A 16,336-nucleotide genomic window follows, 5' to 3' on the forward strand; every position below is an offset into this window, starting at 1 on the left:
TGCTCGCGGCCGTGGGCACGTGGTCCGTCGCGTGGGCGTGCTTCGCGCGGCCCGAGTTCGGCGACCTCGCGGCGCGGACCGACTCGCTCGCGGCGCTCCTCGGCGGCGACCGCCTCGGCAGCTCCTTCGTCGTCGACCTCGCGCTCTACGCGGTCTTCCAGTCGTGGCTCGTGCCCGACGACCTAAAGCGGCGCGGCGTCGAGGACGGCGTCGCCTACCGCGCGCTGAGCCTCGTGCCCTTCTACGGCCTCGCGGCCTACCTACTCGTGCGGCCCCCGCTCAACATCGAGGAGTGATTCGAGGAGTGATAAACCTACCGCGGCGCCGCATTGCCGTACCGGGGCTTGCGGAGGATGGAGACGACGCGGTAGACGAGGCGCCGGCGGTAGGGCGCCCTGCCGCGCGGCAGCGCCGCGACCCAGGGCCCGTCCAGACCCTCGGCGACCTGCCAGCCGTCGGCGTCGCAGCGGCCGTCGCCCCCGCCCCGCGCGCGCTGGAGCTCCGCGACGACGCGCTCGTCGTCGCCGACGGACTCGATGCCCGGGCTGAACGTCGCGTCGTCGGCCGCGGCGGCGTAGGCGTCGCCGTCGTCGGGCACGCGCGCGTAGCCCAACAGCTGCCAGCCGCCCGCCGGGCTGCCCGACCCCTCGGGCGGCGGCGGCGGCGTCACGCAGGACGCGAGCGACGGCAGCGTCCCGTCGCCGCAGTTCTCCAGGTTCGGCGCGCCGCAGAAATAGTCCAGACCCGTGAGCGAGTTGCACGACGCCGCGTCCGCGGCGCCCCGGCTCCGCCGGCAGTGGTAGACGAAGAAGCGGTCCTTCTTCGCGACGCCGAGGGCCAGGGCGCGCCGCGCCCCCACGAACCGGAGCGTCACCAGCACCCGCGCGCCCACCCCCAAGTTGTCGTCGTCGACGAGTTTGAGCGCCGCGCCGAAGACGTCGTCGCCCTCGTCGTCGACGACGTCCAGCGGCAACATCGACGCGGCGACGACGTCGCAGTCGTCCGCGCCGGGCGCCGTGCGCCCGACGTCGTGGACCGAGACGACCAGCTTCGTCCGCGCGAGGTCCTCCGCTCTCACGTGGAAGACGCAGCGCGTCGCCCCTTCCGCCAGGCGCCACGTGTAGACCGGCGGCTCCGCCGCGTCGACGGCGTTGAGGGGCTGCGGCGTGACCAGCCGAGCGACGCCGTACGCGTCGTGCGGCGCGGTGGCCTGTGCCGAATGCAACCGCTGGTTTGGGACGTCCCGACCAAACTTCTCGAGCTCGGTCACATCGAAGTCGATTCGGCTGATATTTGGACGCATCGATGGCTCTCGTCGAGTTCTCGAAGCAAAGCCGAAAAGGTTGCGTCGAAACTGTCGCGTACGCTCACATTGAAGTCGAGTTGAAGATTTCCACACGGGCGGTCGCGGGCAGCGCGCCGTCGACGCCGCGCACGTCGACGATGACGAGCTCCTTGGGCTCCTCGAACAGCAGCATCTTGTCGTCGGCCTGGGACAGCTCCACGTCGCGGGGCTTGGGCGGGGGGAGGGTGGGTTTAGAGCGAGGATCGGCGAGTTCGTAGAGCCAGTCGGACCACGTCCTCAAGCTCTTCGACGCGTCGACGACCGCGTCGGCGCCCGTCCCGGGCTTCCGCACGCCCGCGACCCACAGCGCCAGCTTCGCCTTCGTCGCGCCGTCGAGGTCGTCGTAGGCGCCGAAGGCCCGCTCCGCGAAGGCCCGCGTGCACGCGCAGCGCCGTTCGAGGTCGTCGTCGTCCAAGCCCGCGCCCAGATGCGCGGAGACGTGCGCCAGCGGCGCGAAGGTCTGCTCGTCGTCGTCGTCGAGGCGGGGCGTTTGCCGGCGCCGCGGCGACCCCGGGCGGCCGTCGTCGTCGTCGAGGACGAGCGCCGCCGGCGCGCGCGGCGCAGCGTTCGCGCCGGCCGCGTGGAGGGCCCGCGCTCGAGTCATGTGGAACGGGATGTCGAAGAGCTCGGCGTCGTGCGTGACGCAGGCGATGCGCAACACCGTCGTCTCGCGTCCGTCGTCCAGACCGCCCGTGACGACGACGCAGGCCTCGCCGCGCGTCAGCGCCGCGGCGACGAGCTGCGCGTCGACGACCTGGGCAGGAAAAGAGTGATTCAACGTCGCTTCAACGTGAGTGTTCCGCGCGCGCGCGTTCCGGAAAAAGCATTCATGCTTCGAGACCGTTCCGAGAGACGATCGCTCGTCCAAAACCAGCCGAAACGAGTGGAAACCGGCCGAGATAGGCGCCTTTGAAGTTGGGAATTTCGCTCTCTTTTCCTGCCCCGGTCGACGACGGAGTCGGCCAGATCCCAGCGCCGCGAGCCGCCCCGGCCCTCGGCGTAGCCGTCGACGACCGTCGCCGCCTCGGCCCACTCCGCGAACTTGAGCGAGGCGCCGCAGGCCTCGAGGAAGACGTCGCAGGGGCGCGCGAGCGCGGCGCGCCCCCGCTCGCTGTCCTCGCGGCCGGCGACTCTCGCGACGAAGCGCTTCGCCGCCTCGGCGAGGTCCGCGCTGCCGCTCCAGGCGCCCAGGCCCGCGGCGAGCGTCGCCAGCGCCTCGCCGCTGCGCTGGAGCTTCACGCCGGCCCAGCGGCGCCCGGCGCCGGGCGCCGCGACGAGGCGGAAGCTCACGTCCTCGCAGCCGTCGTCGTCGACGGCCTCGCAGGCGAAGAGGCAGGGCAGGCTCTCGGACCGCTTGTGCGGCCGGGCCGGCCCGCGCGGCGCGGCGCGGTCCACGGCCGACGCGTAGTCCATGGTCGCAGGCAGCCCCTCGTCAATCCCTCGTCACCACGACTGTCTGTGCAAAGGCGCGGCACCTTTGGTGGGTGAGTCATTGTCCATCACTTCGATTCTCTCGCTTGTGGACAAAACCTCCGATATCCGAGCGCTCGTCTCGTGCCGCGAACGGCTGTGCCTGTGGCGAATCGATTCTCTCCACCGCCAAAGGACTCGGAGCGGCGCGTCTCGAGCCGCGACCGCAAGCCGCTTCGCCCCCCCGAAGGTATCATGGGTTGCGGTCGTTCGAAACCCGAGGACGACGAGCGACCGGCGAGAACCCCTCCGGGGGACCGCGAGCGCTTCGAGGAAGGATTGATGCAGATGGGCGGCGGGCGACCGGGACAGAGGCCCCACGGGGGTCCCCAGAAGTCGATGCTGTCGCGCCTGTCCATGCTGAGCACGATCAGCGAGGGCAAGGGCAGCCGCGGCGAAGTCGCGAGCGACACGCCGCGGGGCCGGGACCTCGGCGATCGAGCGGACACGTACGCGTCGCTCCGCTACTCCCTCCCGCCCGAGTCACGCACGGCGCCGACGACGTCACGCGCGCCGCCGCGGGACACGCCCCCCGAACGGCGCACCTGGTCCTCGCCTCGCGACGAGCCGCCCCCGAAACAGAGGCCCGAGATCAAGCGGGGCTGGTCCTCGTTCATCGGCCTCTGAGGCGCGTTTGTGTGACGAGCCTTAAACCAACCCCTCCTAGCGCCGCAGGTCGTCGTCGGGGATGAGGTGCTCGAGGCTCAGGGCCGTCGCGAGGGCGTCCTTGAGCGCGTCGCACGTCTGGAGGACGACGTCGAGCGCGAGGTCGTCGGACGCGATCGTGATCGTGAGGTCCTCGTCGTCGTCGCAGTTGAAGTAGTCGTAGTCGCGCTCGTCGATGTCGGCGCAGTCCTGGAGCTGCCAGCAGCAGGACGCGCTCAAGTCCTCCTTGCCCCAGGAGCTCCGGCGCCAGGGCCGGCCGTTGTAGAGGTACTCCGGCGGGTACTTGGACTGCTGCCAGCCGAAGGCGAAGAGGAAGTAGGCCAGCAGCGCCAGCGCCGCCAGCGGCCGCACGCCGTAGGTGTGGAGCTTCATCTCCGCGACGGGGTCCAGCAGCGCCAGGCCCAGCAGGAACCCCGCCGCGCCGCCGCCCGCGTGCGCCGAGTACGACGTCGTGTCGTCCGCGTACAAAAACACGTAGATGAAGATGTCGAGGGCCGGCACGGCCGTGCACAGGAGCGCCCGCGTCGCCCGCCGCGCGTGGTCGTTCATCGCGCGGAAGTTCAACAGCACGTCCGCGAAGTGGAGCCCGATGAGCGTGTAGACGCCCCCCGACGCGCCCACGACCGCGCGGTGGATGTCCGTGAAGGCGCAGGTCAGCGCGCCCAACGCGACGCCGAACTGGTACACCAACAGAATCATGCGGTGGCCGTGGACCATCTCCACGGACGCGCCGAAGACGCACTGCATGATGCAGTTGCACGCCAGATGGTAGTAGCCCTGGTGCACGATCTGGTACGTGAAGAGGCGCCAGTACTGGAAGCGCGCGTCGAAGCACTCCGGGAAGGGCCCCGTGAGCCGGAACCAGAGCGTCGACGGCCCCACCGTCGGGCCCGACGGCCCGACCTCGCGCACGCTCCCGTAGCGCTGGTCTGCGAACTGCACGAAGAACAGGATCTGCGCCAGCGTGATCAAAGCGAGCATCCACGGGAGATACAACTTCTGGTTCTCGTAGGTCAGCACCATGCAGTCGCGGGGCACGCCGACGAAGCGCGTGCCCTTGGGCAGGCCCCGCCTCTTCGCGCCGCGCGGCGCGTCGCAGTCGTAGGGCCCGTCCTTGTACTTGAGCACGTACCAGTGCTTGCCCTCGGCGCGGCCCGCGCGCATGCGCCGCACGACGACGCAGCGGCAGTAGGTGCCCTCGCTGAAGGCCGTCTCGGCGACGTCGACGTCGCCGACGGGCGTCTTCACGGCGTACGTGTCCTCCGCGTAGTAGACCTCGACGACGACGCCCTTGCGCAGGTTCTGCCACCAGCGCCGCTGGGGCGCGTCGCCGTCCATGAGGAAGAAGGGCGCGCTGCGGCCCACGGCGCTCAGGGCCGCCGCGGCGCCCGACGCGGACTCGCGCGCGGGGAGCGACGACCGGCCCTCGTCGACGGACAGCGACACCGCGGACCGCTGGCGCGCGCCGCCCGTGCGGTCCACGGGCGGGCTCGTGAGGGCGATGCGCCGCGCGAGCTCGACGCCGTCGGCGAGCATGTAGGCGACGGCCGCGGACCCCGTCGAGAAGTCGCACGTCACGGACCGGTCGTCGTCCGCGTGGCCAAAGGTCACGGTGAACGACGCGGCGAGCGTGGCGTCGTCGACGCCGTAGCGCGAGTTGAAGGGCATCTCCACGGACGCCAACGCGTCGAAGAGGACGACGATGGGCTTGGACCGGAGCGGCTCGACGGCGAAGCCCTCGAAGTCGCCGAACTCGCGGAGCAGCACGGGCCGGCGCCGGCACGCGCCGTCGCCCACGGTCTGGTGCCACTCGGCGCCGACGCCCGCGCGCAGCAGGCGCCGGAGCTGGGCCAGGCGGCGCTTCTCGGACGCGCTGAGGCCGCTCCAGGACGCGCGGTCCTGGTCGAAGCGGCCGCTCGACACGCGGCGGCTGCCCGTGGACACGCGCTTCGGCGGTTTTTGCGCGGCCGCGGGCAGGCCGTCGTCGACGGCGATGGGCGGGGCGACGGGCGGCGCGCCGCGGGACCGCGGCGGCGGCGCGGGCACCGCGGGCGCGAACGACGGCGGCGCGACGCCCAGAAGCGCCGCGGGCACGACGCGGTCGTTCGCGAACGTCGCCGACACGAAGGCCCGGCCGACCTTCAAAGCGCTCCGCACGGCGCCGTCGGCGACGTCGGCGAAGTCCAAGATGCCCAGTCCGATCACGGAGTTGCCGTTCAGCGCGACGACGACGTCTCCGAGACGCACCGCGGCCGCCTTCGCCAGCCCCCCCTCGTCCAGCGTCGTCACGCGCAGGAACCCGCCGTCGGCGGCGACGGACACGCCCCAGGCCTCCGTCGCCGAGTCCGGCAGGTCGCGGCTCAGGAACGACGACCGCCGCAGCGCGGAGAACGACGACCGGCGGCGGCCCGGGTGGTCGTCCCAGTCGTCGTCGTCCTCGATCTCCGCGGCCGGGAGCTTGACGGTGTAGAGCGCGTCGCCCGCGGACCCGCGGCAGAAGGCCGCCTTGGACGCCTGAGAACCGGCGAGCGCGGCGTCGAGCGCGCCCCAGACGTCGCGCGCGTCCGCGCGCGGGAGCGCGAGCGCGCCGTCGAGGCCGAGGAACGAGTCGCCGGCCTCGCAGCCCGGCAGCCCCTCGGCGCTGCGCACGGCGAGCACGGACCGCCGCCGCTCGCGGCTCAGCGCGCCGCGGACGACGACCTGCCCGCCGCGGAATGCGACGCACGCGTCCTTGCCGTCCTTGCCCTGCAACCGCCCGCCGGCGACGTCCAGCTCGTAGAACGCGGGCGCCTCGTAGTCGACGCCCGCGACGGAGGCGACCCGCGACCGCTGGGGGGCCCGTCTCGTGAACGTGAGCCGCAGGGGCCGCGGGCCGTCCGCGAGGCGGAAGAAGAGCGCCTGGAACGCCTCCTCGGAGTCGATGACGACGGCCTCGCCGTCGAGCGCGAGGAGCGCGTCGCCGGCGCGGAGCTGCGCGCGGTGGTCCGGCGCCTCGGCGAGCACGGCCTTGCCGCGGGAGTGGTCGAAGCGCAGGTCGAGGCCGAGCTTGCGCTTCCGGAAGACGACGTCGACCTTCGCGTCGTCGCCGTCGACCGTCGCGCCGCGCGCGCGCGCGACGGACCGGCCCCAGGCCGCGGGCGGCGGCGGCGGCGGCGGCGCGGACCAGGCCGGGTTCGTCGGCGGCGACCGCGCGCCGTCCTCGGACTTGCGCTCCTCCCGCATCTCGAGGTAGGAGCCGCGCTGGGGTTGCGGCATGGTGCGCGACTTTTCACGACTTTGTCGCGTGTAGTGGGCGGGTTTTATGCAGCAGAGAGGCGCGCGGACACCGCAAATAATAGTCGACGGGAAAGCTCGCGGCATGGAGTGCAACATGCATCGAGCCTTTCGTATTGAAGTTTTACTCGCCGCCGTGCTTCGACTCGGGGGCGCCGGCGCCGTCTTCCCGGTGGCCCTTGACGCCGCCCCACTCGGGGACGCCCTGGCCCCGGCGCTTCCGCTCGGCCTCCTCCGATGCCTTGCGGGCCTCGCCCTCGCGCTGCGCGCTCGCCTCGACGTAGGTGTCGAACCACTGGGACGTGACGTCGAGGCAGCTCTTGTCGTACTTCTCCGCGAGGTCGCCGACGAGGTGCATGGCCAGCTCCCTGTTCTGCGCGCAGCCGACGCCCTCGTTGTACATCTTCGCGAGGTTGCGCCGCGCGGCCGGGTCGCCCGACTTGGCCGCGTTCTTCGTGTAGGCGAACGCCAGCCGCTCGTTCTTCGGCACGCCGCGGCCCTCGAGGTAGACGAAGGCGAGCATGCGCATGGATGGCACGACGCCCGCCCGCGCCGCCTCGGTCCAGAGCGCGACGGCCCCGGGCACGTCGCGCGCGCACGCCGTCCCTTCGAAGCGGTAGACCGCGAGGCTGTGCTTCGCGCGCGCGTCGCCGCTCGCCGCCGCCGCGCCGTAGAGCTCGAGCGCCCGGGCGTCGCTCCGCGTCACGCCCTCGCCCTCGTAGTAGAGCTGCGCGAGGCTGCACTGCGCGCGCTGGCTGCCGCGCGCGGCGGCCGCGGCCCAGACCTTCGCGGCGGCCGCGGCGTCCTTGGCCTGGCCGCGGCGGCCGACGTAGTGGTCGTAGCCGAGCTCGAAGAGGCTCGAGGCCGTCTGCTCCGCGTCCGGCTTCTCCTCGCGGCGCGGCTTCGACGGCGGCGCGTCGTCGTCGGACGCGTCGAGGCCGTCCCACTTGCTATAGTCGTTGTCGTAGCGGCGCAGGTGCGGCACGAGCGCCTTCATGCGCCCGTCCTCCGTGAAGGACCCGCCGGGCTTGCCCGGCGGCGGCGCATCGGGGATCTTGACGCTGGGCTGGAAGCCGGCCATCGTGATGGGCTGCAAGGTTGGGGCAGCTTTGGGTTTGGTGAAGGCATTGTGTGGAATTATCGCAATGCTCGAAGACCTTTTGAGACAAAGATTCGCATGATGACAGCTTAATTAAGATCCGCCTGTGTGTGTGTGTCGTCGATACTGTTGTGTGTCGGGTGTGTGTGTCGACAAGATGGTGTTGAACCTGATCACGCGAGATTTGAGCAAACCGAAGGCGCGGCGCGTCGCTCCCAGTCTCTTAAAGCCGTCGCTGCCGGAGGAGAAGGTGGACGGCGATGAGCGCATCGCGCGGCAGGCGTCGCCGATATCGATCACGGAGGACGACTTCACCATCGGCGACCTCGTGGGCGAGTCGATGGCCGAGGGCTTGCGCGCGGTGACGCCGTCGCCCGAGATCCTCCGCGAATCGACGGCCCCGGGGCTCGCCGCCGCGGGGTCGCCGCCGTCGCCCGAGATCCTCCGCGACTACTTCTCGCGCCTCGGCGCGGCGCCCGAGCCTCCCGCGACGGCGACGCCGTCGCCCCCCGTCGGCCTCGCGGCCGGACCCGACGCCGAGTGGCTCCTCAACGCCACGGCCCTCCGCGACAAGGGCACGCTCCGCGACGAGGTCGCGGCGAACGTGGCGAGGAGGAACTCGTGCCCCGACCTCGTCGAGCGCGCGACGGGCCGGTCCGACCGCCGGAGCCCGGACATGAGCCTCGTCGCGGGCGTGTCGGACCGCTTCGGCTTCCGGAGCGTCGCCGACATGAAGCTCGTCGCGCTCGTCCGCTCGGAGTCGAACTCGAGCCTCGCCGACATGGCGTCCAAGTCGCCGGACCTCTCGCCGCGGCGCGCGCTCCTCCGCGCGGCGTCGTCGCCGAGCTTCTCCCGGTCCGCGCGGAGCTACGAGGCCGTCGATGACCCGGACGCGGCGAGCGACGACGGCGACCGGTTTCTGAAGGAAATGACATCCATGCCACTCGCCAAGGTCGTGCAGGTCGTGCTGCTGTCGCGCGTCGGCCGGCTCCGCGCGATCGTCGGCGGCCTCCGCGCGCTCGTCGCGGGCGACGGCGCGTTGGACGCGCTGCTGTCGGCCTCGCTGCTCCTCGCGGCCCGCGACCTCGCGCTCATCAACGTCGTCGTCTGCCTCACGATCCTCCACCTCAAGCTCCGGCGCCCCTGATCGACCTCAAGCCAGAGGAGCCAGGATACCCTCTGATCTGCAAGCGCCCCCGATCGACCTCGCGCGCCGCGCCGCGAGCTTTCGCAGAAAGTTTTTCGCGCCGCGGCGCCCGTTCTCGACTGATACCCGCGAATCACACCCGCAGCCGACCCCGCAGCGGCGACGCCCCGTGCTTAATCGAACCCTTAGGACAGCCCCGCCTCGATGAAGTCCTCGACGTCGTCCGCGTCGTCGAAGCGCACGGCGAGCGCGTGGTGGACGAGCTCCCGGTCGCGGTAGACGAGGAGCGCGGGCAGCTCGGCCTCGTTGATCTCCATGCCAAAGGCCTCGTGGGCGAGGCACGTCGCCTCGGCGTCGAGGCGCAGCAGCACGGGCGCCGCCGCGCCCACGAAGCGGCAGTCCGACGGGTGCGCCGCCTGCCGCGCGGCGAGGAGCCCCAAAGCGCGGTCGACCTTCGCGCACGCGGGCACGGCCGACGAGGACACGTGGATGACGACGGGCGTCGCCGCGTCGGCGCGGCGGATGGCGTCGAGCATCTTCGCCGGGTCGACGACGGTCGTCACGAGCGGCGCGGCGCCCTTGAGTTCCGCGAGGCGCCGCGCGCGCAGCGCCTCGACCTCGGCCTCGCGCGTCGCGCGGTAGGCCTCGCCGCCGGCCATGGTCGCGCGCACGAGGTCGTGCGTCTCCTGGGAGACGTGCGCCGGCTTGTCGACCTGCGGCATGGACGGCCGGTGCTGGCTCGCGACGGCCAGCGGGTCGTCGAGGAACTCGTCGTCGCTGTCGGCGCCGCCGTCCTGCATGGGCCGGTCGTCGCAGCGCTCGAAGTCCGTGTTCCTGTTGGCCATGGAGGCCATCTCTTTGCAGCTCGGCGGGGTCGGCGGCGTCGACGGCGGCAGCGGCGGCGGCGATGGCGGCGAAGGTGCAGTTTGGGTGCACCTCGTCTGCACGATGGCTGCCTTCTCCAGGCATCCATGACACTCCGCATCATACTCGTCGTCGCGGCGCTGGCCCGGGCCGTCGACCCCTGGACCGTGCTGCGCGGCTTTCCGCCGCTGCGCCACGTCGAGGACGAGAAGCCGTGGCTGCCCAAGGTGACGCTGCGCGGGCTGCGGGCAGCCTTCTCCGGCGGCGACGCGAGGCTGCAGGCGTTCATGCGCCAGCTGGAAGCCGGCGCGCCGGTCACGGTCGTCGCCGTCGGCGGATCGGTGACGGCCGGGGTCATGTGCACGGAGGGCGAGCGCGCTTTGCAGGCGTGCTGCTGGTCGCGGCGCGTCTTCGACTGGATCTCCGAAGCCGCGAACGGCACGGCGACCTACCGCAACGTCGCGCGCGCGGGCACGACGTCGACGGGGTTCCTGCCCGCGGCGGCGCACGTCGTGCGCCAGGCGCTCGCGGACGCGGCGTCGACGGAAGGCGAGCGCGTGCTCCTCTTCGTCGACTTCAGCGTCAACGACTCCTTCGAGTACGGCAAGTACCACGAGGACCACCACGGCTACGCGCGGCTCAAGGGCACGGGCCTCGTCGCGGAGCGGCTCGTCCAGGAGATCCTCGCCGCCGCGCCGCGCGTCGCCGTCGTGCCGCTCGTCATGCCCTGCCCCGCGTGCGAAACGACGGCGTCGACGTACGGCAAGGTCTATGCCCATTATGCGTTACCGGCCGTCGATCTGACGCGCGTGCCCGGCAACTGGTGGCCGGCCTGCAAGCAGCACCGCTGCCGCATGACCGCCGAATCGGCGCACCCGACGCGGGCGTCGGCGTGACGATGTTCGAGAGATTTCGGCTGGGAAACCATCATGCTTGGTAGGTGGGAGTTCCACCAGCTCTTCGCCGAGGTCGTCGTCTGGGCGCTCGCGACGGCCGCGCGCGAGGCCGCGCCGCGCCGCGCCGCGGCGCCGGGACCGTACCACAAGCCCGCGGACCTCGCCAAGTTCGCGACGTGCGGCAACGGGACCTACCACTCGGCCTTCGGCGCCTACCGCGGCCCCTGCGACCGCGCGCCGGGCGTCGCGGCCGCGGCGGGCTGCGTCGTCGCGGAGGACCGGCCGGGCAAGCCGGCCTACGTGCTGCGCGGCGCGGGCGCGCACGTCGCGTTCGCGCTGGACTTCCTCGCGGAGTCGCCGGCGCTGAGCGTGTCCTACGTGCGGTCCTACGAGAACGTCGGAACAGCGACGCTGTCGCTCAACGGCGCCCACTACGACCTCGAGGGCCTGCGGACGGACTCGCGGACGACGCAGACGCACTCCGAATTCTTCAACGTCGCGCTGCCCAAGTCGCTGGACCAGACGACGTCGACGTCCGTCGCCGAGGCGAAGAGGATGGGGCGGCCCCTCGGCGACGCGGGCGCCAAGGGCTTCGGCGTGCGCGCCGGGACGCGGCATCTGCCGCTGACGATCCGCCTCGCGGCCGGCGCGCCGAAGTTTGGGCTCGTCTCCGTCGCCGCGTGCTAGGTTAGAGTTCGCCGCGGTCGCCGGGCCTCGTCTCCGTCGCCGCGTGCTAGGTTAGAGTTCGCTGCGGTCGTCGGGCCTCCGGGGCTCGGGCCGGTGCTCCGTGGCGTTCGCGGCCTGGTGGGCCCAGAACTCGACGGCGAGGACCTCCCGCTTGCCGCGCGTGACCATGCCGATGCCGTGGGGCACGTCCGAGCGGATCAGCACGCCCCCAAAGTGGGCGAGGTCGACCTCGTAGGCGTCGTGGCCGTGGCGCGCGACGAAGTGGCCGCCGTCGAAGTCGCTCCCCGGGTCGCTGAGCATGAGCACGAGCGTGTAGGTCGAGTGCGCGTCGCGGTGGAAGTCGAGGCGCCCCGCGCGGCGGTAGGTGACCTTCTCGACGACGCGCAGCTCCAAGTCCCGCGGGTCCGCCGCGAAGGCCGGCCCCGCGCCCGCCGCCGCCGCCGCGGCGACGGCGTAGACGCGGTCCGCGAGCTCTGGGGCAGCGCGTTGGAAGTACCAGTTCAGGTTCGCGCAGAGGTTCGCGCCGCTCTGGTCGTGGAAGGGCCGCTCCTCGGGCTTGCGGTCCGGCCCGTGGCGCTCGACGCAGGCCGCGAGCGCGCCCAGGTTCGCGACGTCCGCGTCGCCGAGCGCGCCGTAGACCGCGACGGCGTCGTCCGTGACGACTTCCCGGTGCGCGGGGCCGCGCGACACGCGCGACGCGTAGGGCGCGTAGCACGTGAGCACCTTCGCCAGCGCCGCCTCCATGCAGTCGTCCGTCGCGCAGGGCCGCTGCTTGCGCCTCGTGTGCTCCTCGCCGTGGCGGTAGTGGCGCCGATGCTCGGAGTCGTGGGCGTGCGTGCCCGCGCTCGACGCCGCGCCGCCCTGCGCCTCGCGCGCCGCCTTGCTGTGCGCCCGGGCCCGCGCCATGGCCGCCGCGGCGTCGTCGCGGTCCATCGCCGACGCGCGCAATGATAACACTGCGACGAGCCATCGCATCGCGTTCGAAAGGGCAAACTTTGAGAGCGCGCTAACGTTAACCCGTGCATCATCACCCAGGTGGAATCCTTGATCTCTCAGCGCTGCGCTATAGCTCGCGCGATTCGCGCCGGGCAGCCGCGCACCGCCCCTCCTGGTGTGCGCCGCGTCGTCGGAGCAGTGGCGCCATGCCCGGCCTCAGCCTGCTGCTCGAGCAGCGCGCGGCGCGCATCAAGCGCCTCGAGTCCCAGCCCAAGCCCATCCCGCTCAAGGAGCACCGCGACTACGGCAAGTACTTCACGTGGCTCAAGGAGGGCAAGTTCAGCAAGGGCGAGATCTCGACGCAGCTGCTCCACGCGGGCCTCGACGCCAAGGTCCTGGAGCAGGACCCGGAGAAGCCGTTGGGCTGGAAGGCGGGCGACGAGGTGTCCAAACGGCCGAAGTCCGCGCCCGCGCCCGTGACGTCGCGGAGCAAGCCGGGCCTCCAGGCCGTCTTCTCCATGTTCGACCAGGGCTCCGGGTCCATGGACACGCGGCGCCTCGGCGCCTGCCTCCACAAGCTCGGCATCAAGTACGACCGGACGCTCCTCGACGAGGCGACGGCCGCGTTCGACGCGGACAAGTCCGGGAAGATCGAGTTCGACGAGTTCGTCGAGATGTTCGCGACGCTGCGGGCGAGCGACGAGCTGCGTTTAGGCGAGATCGGCGCCAAGGTGCTGCCCCTCGACGACAGCGAGGCGTCCGACGCGAAGGCCGCGTTCGACAAGATCGACGCCGACGGCTCGGGCGCCATCCAGGGCAGGACAAGGGTGATTCAACATAGCTTCAACGTGAGTGTTCCGCGCGCGCGCGTTCTGGAAAAAGCATCCACGCTTCGAGACCGTTCCGAGAGATGATCGCTCGTCCAAAAGTCAGCCGAAACGAGTGGAAAACGGCCGAGAGATGAGCCTTTGAAGTTGGGAATTTCGCACTCTTGTCCTGCCCAGGCGCCATCGACGAGGGGGAGGTCGAGGCGCTCTTCAAGGACGTCGGCCTGTCCGCCACGAAGAAGGAGATCGCGTCGCTGATCCAGTTCCTGGACACGGACAAGTCGGGCGAGATCGAGTTCAACGAGTTCACGCGGCTCATGGAGATGGCCAAGGGCCGCCAGACCGAGGCCGGCGCGCCGCTGAACGCGGTGGCCGCGCTGGCGGATTTGTTCGAGGAGCGGCGCAAGGCCGACAAGGTCAAGCAGGTCGCCATCTCCGCGGCGCTGGCGGCGCTGCACCGCGGCGCGACGACGATCAAGGACATCGCGATGCTCGCGGAGTCGACGGTCCGCGTGTTGGTCGGCCAGCAGACGTCGGACGCGGTGACAAGGATCTTGAAGGAGGCGGGCGAGGGCGCCCTCGAGGCCGCGCTCGCCCTCGCGCGCACGGAGTTGATGTTGGCCTGCGAGACGGGCGACCTCGACGTGGTGAAGAAGGCGCTCGCGAAGGGCGCGCCGCCGGACACGAGGCAGCGCGACTGCGACGGCACGTTCGCGGCCCCGGAGCCGACGAGTTTGATGGCGTCGCCGCGCGACCCGTCCCTGGACGAGGAGCCCAAGCACGGCGCGGGCCGGACCGTGCTCCTCGTGGCGCTGGAGAACGGCCACGCGAAGATCGCCTACGAGCTCATCGCGGCGGGCGCGACGCACGACCTCGCGGACGACACGGACGGCCTCACGCCGCTCATGATGGCGCCCAAGGCGCTGAGCGTGGTCAAGCACGCGAAGCTCGTGGACTGCCTCTTCGGCTGCGGCCCCGCGGCGAAGCCGGACATGAAAAAGGCGGACGTCGCCGCGACGCTCGAGGCGACGGGCTGGACCGCGGCGTCGTACGCGGCCGCGTTCGGCCGCGACGCGTACCTGCGGCGGCTGGTCAAGGAGGGCTGCCCGCCGAACGCGAGCCGGCCGGGCACGGCGAGCCCCCTCATCCTCGCGGCGAAGAACGACCACCTCCGCTGCGTCGAGTTCCTCTGCAACGACCCGGACCTCATGGGCGTGACGCAGCTCGACGCCAAGGACGAGCAGGCGAAGACGGCCGTGGCCTGGGCCCAGGCGGGGGACCACAAGCCCGTCATCGAGGTCATCAACAAGGCGCGCGCGCGCGCGGCGAACCCGGAGGCCTTCCAGAAGGACAACCGGCGCAAGTCGTCCGTCGGCCGCGGCGACCTCGCCAACTCCGCGTCGGCGGGCGCGCTCGGCGCCAAGAGCAAGAGCGGCCGGCGCCGCTCCTTCTCGGGCTCGTTCGGCGACAAGCCCGAGAAGAAGGCCGCCTAGGCGCCTCCTTCCCTCCCCAAAAACGTAAAGAGCCCTGTCCTTGCACCGGTACTTGGCTTCAAGTGAAGCCCAATTGCAATTGTGGGCGCGACGATGGTGGCGCGATGGATGCTCGTCGCGCTGTCGTGCGCCGCGCCGGCGGCGTCCGACGACTTCCGGTCGGCGCCGCTGCCCGTGGCCTTCGACGAGCGCCTCGACGTGCTGCTCGAGGAGCGCGGCGTCTACGGCGAGGTGCACCGCATCGAGACCGAGGCGGCCTACGTCTACGAGAAGCTCGGCGCGCGCTACGGCAAGCGGCTCCAGCTGCCGCGGTCGCCCGAGGCGCTCGTCAACGCCTGGCCCGCGCTCTTCGGCGAGCCCTTCGAGGAGCGCCGCGAGCACGCGGCCGTCGTCGTCGTGCTCCACTGCTTCTCCGACGCGCGGCGCGCGGCGGCGCTGCAACGCTGGCGGCACGCGCACTTGAAGCGGACGCGCCACCTCTTCGCATCGGACCGCCTCGACGTCGGCGCCGGCTTCCTGGGCTTCCCCGACGACGACGGCAAGCAGGGCGTCGACTTCACGACGACGGGCGGCAAGTACCTCGGCGCGCACCGGCCGCTGCTGGCGCTCATGTTCGCCAACGACACCTGGGGCGGCGCCTTCGACTGGCTCGCCCACGGCGACGACGACACGCGCTTCGAGTTGTCGCGGCTGGGCGCCTACCTCGGCGCGCGCGACGCGGCGCTGCCCCTCTTCGTCGGCATGCCGGGCCACCGCCACTACCCGTGCAAGCCCGCCGCGGGCCCGCTGCGCGCCGCGGACCCCTTCGCCTGCTGCGTCGACGATTCCCAGCCCTGCCGCGTCGACGTGCCGCCGAGCAAGCCCTACTTCTCCTTCGAGCTGAACCGGTCCGACACGCGGACGATCGGGCCGGGCGTCGGCGGCGGGCCCGGCGACGGCACGGTCGTCGTGACGCCCTGCCGGCGCCGCGGCAAGCGCAAGCCCTGCTGCCCCGTGCGCCAGCGCCACGACGACAGCCCCTTCCCCTACCGCTACCACCCGACGCGGGGGCGCGTGCACTACCACAACCTCGCGAGCTGGGCCTACGGCGGCATCGGCTACTACGTGTCCCGGGGCCTGCTCGCCGAGATCACGCGCCACGAGTGGCAGGCCTGCGCCGACAAGCTCGTCTGCGGCAACGCGGACCAGCGCGTCTCCACGTGCCTCTTCAACCACGGCTTCCAGCTCTCCCGCGTCGCGGAGCCGCGCGCCTTCGCGATCCACGGCGCGCCCGTGCTCGACGCGCCGCCGGGCGCCGTGCTCTTCCGGGGGGCGGGGTAAACAGGAAGGATGGTATTCGGCTTCCGGGCCGTTGTTGAAGAGCCCTTGATGCCAATTTGCACTTGCCAGACAGAGCATGTGCGCAACGCAAATGCGCAAAGCGCTCGTCCTCGCAGCATGACATTGTGTCGCAAAGCGCTCGTCCTCGCAGCCGCGCTCGGCGCCGACGCCTTCACGCCCGGCTCGCGCGAGCACGCGCTGGCGCGCTGGGTCGAGTCCGAGGGCGGCTTCGTCGGCGACGTCGCATCGGAGACGCGCGACGGCGTCCGTGGCCTCTACGCCACGAAAGACGTGCCAAAGGGCGCGCTGCTGC

The 16,336-nt window shown here is 71.7% G+C and overlaps 2 protein-coding genes across 2 annotated transcripts; one reads left to right on the top strand and one right to left on the bottom strand.

Moving 5' to 3' along the window:
• Window positions 1–3,871: 3,871 nt before the first annotated feature.
• Window positions 3,872–4,297, bottom strand: AURANDRAFT_16104 (hypothetical protein; the record flags this gene model as incomplete). The annotated part of the gene is made up of 1 exon (XM_009041991.1): window positions 3,872–4,297. A coding segment is annotated over one exon (426 nt), but the record flags the coding sequence as incomplete, so codon positions are not given.
• Window positions 4,298–8,010: 3,713 nt separating this feature from the next.
• Window positions 8,011–16,023, top strand: AURANDRAFT_72357 (hypothetical protein; the record flags this gene model as incomplete). The annotated part of the gene is made up of 6 exons (XM_009041949.1): window positions 8,011–8,958; window positions 9,966–10,756; window positions 10,805–11,416; window positions 12,580–13,235; window positions 13,388–14,669; window positions 14,772–16,023. The coding sequence occupies 6 exons, from the start codon at window positions 8,011–8,013 to the stop codon at window positions 16,021–16,023; spliced, it is 5,541 nt and encodes a 1,846-aa protein (XP_009040197.1).
• Between the last annotated feature and the right edge of the window lie 313 nt (window positions 16,024–16,336).

Source organism: Aureococcus anophagefferens, assembly GCF_000186865.1.
Source record: "Aureococcus anophagefferens unplaced genomic scaffold AURANscaffold_25, whole genome shotgun sequence".
NCBI lineage: Eukaryota > Pelagophyceae > Pelagomonadales > Pelagomonadaceae > Aureococcus > Aureococcus anophagefferens.